Consider the following 10,480-nt stretch of genomic DNA (forward strand, 5'->3'; position numbering starts at 1 on the left):
GAGCGAGTGTGCATGTGTGTGTGTGTGTGTATGTTTAATAAGTCCCGAGTGTTTTGATTTATATGACTGGTGGATCGGCTCGATTGGACTGAGGGCCAAGCCAACGGGCTATCGGGCCTACCTACCTACCGGGAGCAAGCTACCCACCTTATCGATATGATGGTGGGCCACCTCCCCTCTAAGGCCCCCTCCTGGCGCTCCCATTATCATTATCTATGTACATGCCTATCTACATAGCGTCGGCTATATTATTGTTAATATAGATATCTATACCCATTAGCACAACATTATATGTATATGTACAATCTATTATATTCTGTGAAATCTGATTTAGTACAATTTATTGGGCCCAGCGCAAACGGCCATTCCAATTAGTTCATCGCCTGCGCCCGTTCAAGACGCGTCGTCTCTCCTCGCAGCTCGGCGCTTTTATTTTCGAACAGCCACAGATCGGACAGCACTAACACAAAATGGATAACAACACACTTAAGGCGAATAGGTCCGCCTTCTCCATAGACAACATTCTGGAGCACAAGACCCAAACAACGGAAGTGATAACAAAACCGCAGGCACAAACGCCCACCCAGTCGAGTCCTTGCACAGCCTTTGCACCGCCAACCGGCTCTCCAGTGCAGTCGATATACGATCTATCCACACAATATGCACTCAAGAATCTGGAGTCCGGGTCTGGCACCTTATTATCACCGTCATCGGTGCGCCTCAATCCCGTCTACTCAGATCCCGCCTCGTTGTTCTATCAGCAAATGCTAAATCTACAGAAGAATTCTCCGCTCTTCATCCCACACTTCCAAGCCGCGGCGTTAGCAGCAGCTGCTCAACCAGCCGCCTACTGTGATCAATACAGTCCGTTTCTGGATTGCGAAGGTGAGTGATAATGCCATACTTGTATATAGACTAATAATAACTAAAAGTCTGATATCGTAATATATATTATTTAAACATAAAAATAATAAAATTCAATATATATAAAGGATTCAAAATATGAAAAACAATTATATATGGCTCTAATGATTTTTGCTTCTATTGAAGATTCGCAAATCTAATTTATTATATACACTCATTGTTATCATTAAATCAAGATCAAAATGCTTTCTAAAACCTTAAAGTTAATTTTAAAATAATTGATGTAGATATTGAATTTCTAGCACAATTATTTATGTAACCTTACATTGCCTTAAATCAAGTTAAAATATACTCGATCATAATCATTCATGATCCAAAATTATTTAGGTTTTCTATGAAATAGACATTTTCGACGTTTCCAATAATTGATAAATCTATCCGTCAAAAATGTCCACAGTGACTAACCTGCAAAACTTAGTGGCTTTACTTCTGAGACTGCAGATGATATTGTTTTTGTCCGATTCTCCCAGCATTTTGAGATGTGAAAAACAATCGAGCATAACGTTATGTTCTTGAGCAACAACAAATATCGTAAATTTGCACTCCTTTACAATCATTCATAATATTATAAATTATTCATAATTACTTATACTTATTACGTATTTACTTCCTTTGAAAGGTTTGTTCCTTTCTTTAGGGTTCTAGTATAGATTCGGAAAACAGTCCACTCTTTATACAATCGAAAGACAATACAATTTGTAGTTGCTTACGAAATAATAGCAGCATATCCAGTATCAAAGTCCAAAGTTCATGGCCTGCTGAGACAAGTGAGCACTAGAAAACGTATCATTCGATCATGCAACGTTATGGAATACCGGATATGAGTCAGCTCTCTTATAATACCCATAATGAATGAGCGATATAAATACATAATTAATAACCTAGCTTAGGTAAAAGTCCAAACCGTAGTATCTAATAAAACATACCCAATTTGATAATGAAAATCATTACCTTGGTTCAACTTTAGACTTGAGATATTGGGAAGTGGCAAGTTATATATTATATACATATAATTCATATATAATAAATGATATGATATGATATAAATATAAAATTGATCATTAATTGATTATGTTTATCATAATATGGGTACAAATTACATCGATTATTAATTTAATTTAAACTAAACTTCAACACTGGTCCTTGATTTTTACACTTATCAGGAATTCAGAAACCTCCGTGATCAGACAGTGTAAAATAATATCTGAAAATATACTTCTTAGTGAACAAGTTGAAGTTCGTTGAACTTGGATTAATAAATCCCAATAATATCCATTAAAATAAAATCTCTTTATAAACACATATGTCTCTTCATATCCATCATGCCCATCTTTATTCAAATGTGCATCGACCTTCATTCAAAACTTTAACGTCTATTTAAATGCATTGCAAAGAATTTTCCCATACTGTTCATTTCCAAAAATGTTAAGGGTATTACGAGTTACCCCCAGCATGATTAATGTGCATTGATTTTTGTCAAAGTCAAGTGTTGGCGCCAATGGGCACTTGAAATACCCAACACTCCCCTAAGCTACCCGCAACGCCCACAATCTGTATGCATTTCACCCGTGTTAGATTAGCTGGCTCGTCTGGCCCATGGATCTACAGTCGATCACCCTACCGGCCTACCTCCCCCCATAGCATATCCCTCTCAAAATCAAATCCCCTGTCGTGGTTGCCGTCATCATATAACACGCACTTTTCTCGGGTAGCCCTTATCACAAACTGAATGACAAATATTTGAAATTGAGGTGAGCGTCAGACAGGCAATGGGGCAGCTACAGCCATATGACATATCGAGTTAACACTGTGACCAAGAGATACCCTATAAATACATATATACTTATACTTCTTATACTTGTGTTAAGCTCACGATTATAGTGTAATGAATTTATTGTTTATTTTACGATGTCAACCTTTAGCTTAAAATTTAAAGTTAAATTAAATTAAATTTAATTCTAAATAGATTTTAGTCGTCTTTTGATAACAAATTTAATGAAAACTATTCTAATACTCATTATTAATACATATTATATTATACATATTAAGTTGAATGAACCAGGCTTGAATTTTAACTAAGCTCGTCGTCTGGCTCACAATTCTTTTAACACACAGAACACATTTAATAATAATTATTATTAATCATGTTCCATAATGCTATCGGTTTAGTTGTGCATTAAGATTTTTCTGTATATGTACTACGTTTTTTATATAGCATGTTATATATACAAATATAAATTTAAACATTGCAATGTATTGTACGTATGTTATCAATATTATTATGTAATATATTTATATTCAATTAAAAATTTTTTTTAATCATCGTAGAATCTTAGAAACATTCTCTTCTTATTTATTTTAAATTAGGCCCAAAATTATATATAAATGCAGTTAAAATCTTATCAAACCAAATATATTTATTTATAGGGCTCAAGTATTAGTTCTACGATATAGCTTAGCATCCAAATAAAATGGAAATGAAATGGAAAAGAGATCTAGAAATTTGAATTCCTTCAAATGTTTGATATAACTCTTGAATATTTTTGGGATATTTTGTATAAGATAGTATTGCGGTTCACATACTTTCGATGTTTTTCGATCTTACCACGAGGTTTGGCTTAAAATAAGTGTCTTACAGAATAAATAGCTTCTGTATTCTGTCAATTTATTTTGGTTGTATAAATTCCGGATATTGATATGACAGCTTTTAGCTGAAGCACAGGGCATATTCCAATCGATTCGATTTCATTTTCCAATCTTTGGACAATATTTGGGAGCTTATCTAAACGAAAAATGCTATTAGAGGCGATTAATAGGCGCTGTCCATCATCTTCTGGCGACGATTGCTATTCGATTCCCATCGAGATAAGCACGTCCGTTGTCGTCTCTACGTGTTGCTAGATTTCAGTTGTATTATATATGTATATATTTATATATTATGTATATACATTTTATGTTTTATTTTTTTTATTTTGGCCTATTCATCTAATATACGAACGATTAGCAGCAAATTGTTCTCAAGTGCAAGAAGTCAAAAATGAAAAAAAAAGCAGTGAAATCAGAGCAGTGGAAGTTCTAGATGGTTAGAGTGGGGGCTCTAGGTTCCCGGGCTTATCGCGCAATACGCCACTTAATAAAAATAAACGTTAATAATTATATTTGTACAATTTAAATTATGACATTAAATCGCAACCGTCATTAACTTTATAGGGTATATATAACCACAGATATACATATATACGAAATATTTGTGATGTGCTTCTATTTATGGACGTTATATAGACTGAGGTCAGACGATCTCAGTATGGTTAGGTGTCACTCCGTTTAATTAGAAATATGAGTGCGAATTTCCGTTTGCCGTCTCTCACTCACATACCTACACACATATGTACATGTGTATGTACATAGGTAGCACTGCAGCAGCGATAGCCACCTTATCACGCCATCCACTCGAGACTCTTCCATTATGCGGACCCATATAACAACAATCGAATTAGTTGTTGGCCTGCTGCTCCTCCGATAACAATTATGGCAATTGATTCTTCCTCAATTGCCCACAGGCCAATTGCCGGCTTGAGTGGGCGTGTTCACTCTGCATACGGAACGAAGAGTGTGTGCGAAAGAGAGACAAATCACCAATCGAAGTGGCCAATCAAAGTCGAGCAACGATTCGCGCTGCTTCATTACAAAGTAAATGTCGATAAAGGAAAGCTTTCCATGGCGCTACGCAGAAAATCAGGGCAATTCAATTCAATTCAATTTATGTCATTATTTCAATAGTAAATATTTACATATACATATATCATGTAATACGTATATATTTACTTAATTATTTGATATTTTCATGAATTATATTTATATTAATTATGTATTTAAAATTAATTTTAAATATTTGTGAATGTATATACTTTGTTCAGAGTTTTATTATTTATATTTTAAAAATGTATTTAATTTTTTAATTGTTTCTTTTACAACATATTTGGATGAAAATTATATTATAATTATTTTACTAAGCGTTTAGTTTTAAAACATTCACTTAATAGAACAATTTCAAATTTTTAGATTCCAATGCATTGGAGAAAAAAATTAACTAATTAAAGTCAATAAAAAGTCGTACTATAATTTACAAGTTAGGCTTCCAAATATGCGTTGAATCTTAATACATATATCAATTAAAATGAAAAGATTCTGATTTTATGTAAAAAATCTTGCCTGGTTGGCCTATAGATGAGCGCATGGTTCACATCGAGGTTTTAGAGAAGTCAGTGTAGTGAGTTGCCTGAAGAAGGCAACATCCAGCTGGACTCCGTCATTTTGTGACAATATGTGACTTTATAGCATATAATATATATATTTAAATTTTTTCTAATTTTTCATTTTCATAAATTTTTTAAATTTACATTTTAAATTATTTTAATTAGTGAAAATGCCAGCTTACTTTAATATAAGTTGCTGCTCCCCCACAATGTCATGTTATGCTGTTAACAGCATCATGTTAATAGCATAACTTAAGCAGCGGATCTCCTATGCAAATAGCAGTGCAAATGAGTTAATGAAAGCTCAAATATAGTTTTTAAAATAATTTAAATATTTGTAAACAAATTTGAATTTAACTAAGATAAAAAAGTAATGGTTTAGTATGGGAAAACTGTTCATTATATCTATTAATTTATTAAGGATTAGAAGTAATATAAAATTAAGTCGAAATTAAGAATTAAGCACTAGCAACTGGAGCGTTCGGCTATGTACATGTATTAAATTTACTTTACTTTACTTGCTTTTGTAGGTTTCAGCAATCCAGCGACTGCTGCCGCCGCTCTCTACTGCAATGCGGCATATCCGGCCGCCAGCTTTTACATGTCGAACTTTGGCGTGAAGCGGAAGGGCGGCCAAATCCGCTTTACGTCGCAGCAGACGAAAAATCTCGAGAATCGCTTCGCCAGCTCCAAGTACTTGTCGCCCGAGGAGCGCCGGCATCTGGCGCTGCAGCTGAAGCTGACGGATCGGCAGGTGAAGACCTGGTTTCAGAATCGACGCGCCAAGTGGCGCCGAGCGAATCAAAGCAAGCGACAATCGAATCATGCCACTGCCACGCCCACAGCGAATACTAGCAACAGCAGCAGCAGCGCAGCCTATGCACAGCCCGGAACGGGGCGAGGGACTCACAGCGAGGACGAGGATCGCATGTACCTCTCAGCGGATGAGGAGGACGACGAGGACGATGAGGAGAGCATTGAGGAGGATGTGGCCCAACGCGTTGCAACGTGACCAAAAAGTCCATTTAAGATTTCTATTTTTATATGTAGTTTTAATAAATTTATTAGATTTTAACATAGCATTGTTGTTATTGTTGTTATTGTTGTTATTATTGTTGTTGTTGTTAGTGGAATTGATAGCTGTCCAAGCAGCTGCAGTTGGGCAGATTGCAGCGCGGCGCCAAGTTCGACAGATGGCCCATGGTAACGGGAAAGGAGAGCGGCACGAACCACTTGGGATAGGCGCAAATAGCAGCGGCTGCCGTCGACGAAGCCTTCGATGCATACTGTGAAAGAGATGAGACAATTGACAATTGAGAAATGCGTCTACCAGGCAACAGATGGCGCACTATGTGTTCGAGGTAAATAAAAGAGTGGCAGCTAAAGCCAAAGATAGTCGAGGCAGTGGGATTTGCAGAAGCGAAGAGTTGAATAAACATAAGACAAACGAAAAGCCGATTGTCCAAGAGCGAGAGAGAGCGAGAGAGAGAGAGAGAGCGAGAGAGAGAGCGAGAGAGAGAGAGGGAGAGAGTGTGACAGAGAGTAAGATCTTAGGCCAAGATAGGCAGGCAAGACATATGTAATCTATAATTCTGCAAGCCGTGTACACCCGACTGTAAATTCTCCTAATTGAAAATGTGAGTATCAAGATATCGGTTAGTGTACACTATAGGCGATTAACACTGTTTAGATGATGAAATAAAAATGTTTCTATATATTCTGCACGCTTTTGGTACTAGACTGGATACTTTCCATAAAACTATTTTTGCAATCAAAGCATTTCGAAATTATAGAAACACGTAAATATAAGAAGTGATCTTTAAGAATATTTAGAATTAACAAGCATATATGAGAATTTCTTCAGAAAATTGTTTTGGTAGCGTACGAAATCCTTGAGTTTTTATAATCATCTTGAAAACGCAGCAATTGTATAGATAAACAAATGCCAAAAATATTTTTTATTTTGGCAATTAGTTAATTTTCAATCTCTGGATTATCACTATAGAAAAGTGTACATCTAAATGAATTTTTGCAACATTCTCTAGTCAATCATGTCTTTCCTGCATTCATGAATGAAATCCTAGATCCCGTACCAATTTACACTTATATCATCAATAATTGTGTAATCGTAGCAGATAAAGTATTTTGTCCAACTAAATATTATTGTCATTATATAATTAAAATAAATTATATAAAGAGACTAAGAAACAAATAGATGATCAGTATCAAAATTCAAATAAACACACAGGGACACACATGGTTTCAGTCTCTTTACAGGTCCGTCTGTTTACTCACCTGCTCTGCTATGACTGGGCGAAAGGCGCTGCTCCGTGGTGGCATCGCCAGCTGCAGGGATTGCAGCGGCTGGGGCGGCAGCTGTGGCAGCAGCTCCACGGACGTTTGCTCCGCCGTCGGCGGTTGGGCAGAGACGTCGGAGACGTTTTCGATGGCGCGTATCAAGTCCAGGTCGCAGCGCTTGAGCACCAGCTCGAGCACGGATCGCTTGCGCTGGGGAAAGAGCTGGGCCAGCATATCGATCGCACTCTGGGAAACAAAGTCGCGACGCGTTGCGCTCAGATCCTCGGCTACGGCCAAGGATTCAGGCTGGGATTCCAGCTTCTGCAGCTCTTGCTGCTGCTGTTGTTCTTTTTGCTGTTCATGCTCCTGCTCCTGTTCCCGCTCCTGCTGCTGCTGCTGCTGCTGCTGCATTGACTGTGGCTGCTCCTTGGGCTGCGTGACGGTCAGTCCGAAAATGCTGCCCGGCGGCAATGCCTCGATTTTGCGTCCCGTCTTATTTGCCACCAGGCGCAGCGCAATCGCATCCTCCACCGCCTGCTGGCGCTTGAGGGCAACCTGTGAGCAGACCGAATGCCAATTGAAATTAATATGCGACAAGTGTTGGAGGCGACTTTCCAGAATCTCTGTTTGACTTGGCGCGAGGTAAACAGAGAAGCAAAACAAAGCACCAAAACCAACTGCAATTCCTTTGGGTATCGCCCACGAAAACAAAATTGGGTCGTTCCCGAATCCGCAAACACCGCAGGAGAAGTGATAAATAAAACTTGAATACTTGATTATTTAGCTCTAACAAATATGAGCCGCAACTTCACTAGAAATCTCTTCGAGTTCTTTGGCTTTTCGCCAATTCAATGGTATGAAAACTCGAATTCAGACGAATCTGGGAACAAGCTGAAATATTCTTCGGCCAGTTAGTTTCCCCCATGTAATGCGAACCCGCCCGCTGAACACTTGTGCAAACAGTTGGTAAGCGGATATTTTAGCTCGATTTGTTCGTACGCTTTGACAAGTTTCCATCATCAGCAACATCAGGCGAGGGCATCGGGCGTTAACCAAGTCCGAGAGAAGACCAGAAGAAGTTTACCACAAATCTGAACAGAATTTCGTATTTCATTTGTTTGCCAGGGACTGGGAGCAGGGGCAGTAGCAGGAGCAGGAGAAGGATACAGGCGCAATTGCCCTCGCTCTGGATTGTTTATCTTTCAAATTAGAACATTGCCTCGGTTAATCTAAAGACAATACTAATGGAATAACTATTAAGATGCGAGAAGCATATGATACGCAATGAGTTAATTGAAAAAACTGAAGGATGATAGGGTTAAGGGGGATGTAATTATGGGAAAAGTTTAGCCTATTGTAGTGCAATAATTATATAAAATATTATGAAAAAATCTTAAGTTTATTTAGAATTGAGATGATTCAAAGCCATTTATATAGGACGAAAAATTTAAGTATTGCTTTGATATAACTCTTTCTATTATTGAGGGCACAAAAGATTATTATACCGAAATATTATTATTGACCGATAGTAACAAATAAGTTTACAGTATAAAGAAATATCAATTAAACACAAAAGCTTATCAGGGACTATAAGGACTATTACTATTTCTCCTCTTTTTTTATTGTCTCTGCTACTCCCTTTTCTCCTATTATCTGATATATTTGACTCTCACATTCTTTCTGCCTCTCTATATCTATCTCTCTAATTTACATTCATTCTTACAATAATGGGTTTATTTCCCCCCCGCTACTTCCTTGGATCCCTACCTTTCTGTGCCAGTTATTCTTTTTCCTTTAACATTTCTTTCCTAGTCTCTTATTCTTATATCTATCTTGTCTCTCTGTCCCTATCTTTTTCCTTATTTATTATTACTAGTTCTTATCCATGTTCACCCTACATATCTTTATATGTTACTCTGCTTTTCCTCTTCTAGAATAACTCTCTTTCCGTCTTCTGGCTTTCTTATTCTCTCTTCTCCCAAACTATCACCGCCTGCATTATCTTTCTAATTCTCTGAAGGATCTCCATACCTCTCCGAGTCCATCTTTCAGATCTCACCTGTGCGGCCATAATGCGCTGTCGCTCAAAGATCAGAACGCATTTGGCACACTTGCAGCTCTTGTAGGTGCAGAGCTTCTTGTGGCCGCGTAGCTCGGAGATGATGCCGTGATTGCGACAGCGGGCGCACTTGGGCACGCGATTCGAGACTTTGGGTAGAGGCGTTTCAGCCAGTTTCGTTGGCTTTGAGCTAACGGCGAGTCGCGCGCGTTTCGCGTGAACTGGGTTATCGTCGGACATCTTGCCACGAAGAAGGATTCAATAGATAACAATAAAGTGATAATTATTGAAAGTTGCGAGCGTTATTTGTAGCGTGTCTAATGGCAAGCCAAAAGAAACTACATTTTGGAAACACTTGCCTTTGAGTGCAATTGTTTCAAAGGACATTTCGAATTGGACGATTGTTGACTTACGCAGGCGCCTGGCAATGTCCTGTCGTAGCAACTCTTCGACGATACGATTGGTGGTTGTTGATGGACATAGCTCCACCCATCAATTATATATTCAATTGGGGCGGTTCAAAATATTACATAGTATAACACCACATAATTAACATATTTACTAAATATGTATATTGTGAGCTTTCCGAGCTTTAAAATGAAAATACGTTAAATGTGTGTTGCTAAGGGTCGAATCGGGACTGGTTAACTGATTTGCTCCTCAATTAACAGTGTTCGCTCCACAGCTAACAGTGGCACCAATCAATAAATATTTTTTATTGAAGGAAAATGAACTATAAAGCTACCAAGAAAATCTAACATATGTGTTTTTGCATATGTCAACTTCTAAATATCTGAATTACTGTAAATGGTATAATCACTAACCATATATGTGCTAGTGGAAAAATGTTATTGTTAACATCAATATATCGATAAGAAGAAAACTATTGTCAACGGCTATCGCCACTGAAAAGTTATCGATGTTTTTGTATTACTTCAATGAT

At 37.6% G+C, this 10,480-nt stretch overlaps 2 protein-coding genes across 2 annotated transcripts; one reads left to right on the forward strand and one right to left on the reverse strand.

Annotated features, from left to right (window-relative positions):
• The first annotated feature begins 337 nt into the window (after nt 1-337).
• HHEX (Hematopoietically expressed homeobox) lies at nt 338-6,255 on the forward strand. The gene is made up of 2 exons (XM_018018738.2): nt 338-885; nt 5,711-6,255. Exons 1-2 carry the CDS (start codon nt 471-473, stop codon nt 6,190-6,192), a joined length of 897 nt encoding a protein of 298 aa, XP_017874227.1. The 5' UTR covers nt 338-470; the 3' UTR covers nt 6,193-6,255.
• Nucleotides 6,250-10,476, reverse strand: dmrt93B (doublesex-Mab related 93B). Its single transcript, XM_018018736.2, has 3 exons — nt 9,538-10,476; nt 7,476-8,033; nt 6,250-6,466 (listed from the first exon to the last, which is right to left on the reverse strand). The coding sequence occupies exons 1-3, from the start codon at nt 9,775-9,777 to the stop codon at nt 6,305-6,307; spliced, it is 960 nt and encodes a 319-aa protein (XP_017874225.1). The 5' UTR covers nt 9,778-10,476; the 3' UTR covers nt 6,250-6,304.
• Nucleotides 10,477-10,480: the final 4 nt, after the last annotated feature.

Source organism: Drosophila arizonae, chromosome 2 (genome assembly GCF_054131065.1).
Source record: "Drosophila arizonae isolate 15081-1271.41 chromosome 2, UAZ_ARI_1.0, whole genome shotgun sequence".
Taxonomy (NCBI): domain Eukaryota; kingdom Metazoa; phylum Arthropoda; class Insecta; order Diptera; family Drosophilidae; genus Drosophila; species Drosophila arizonae.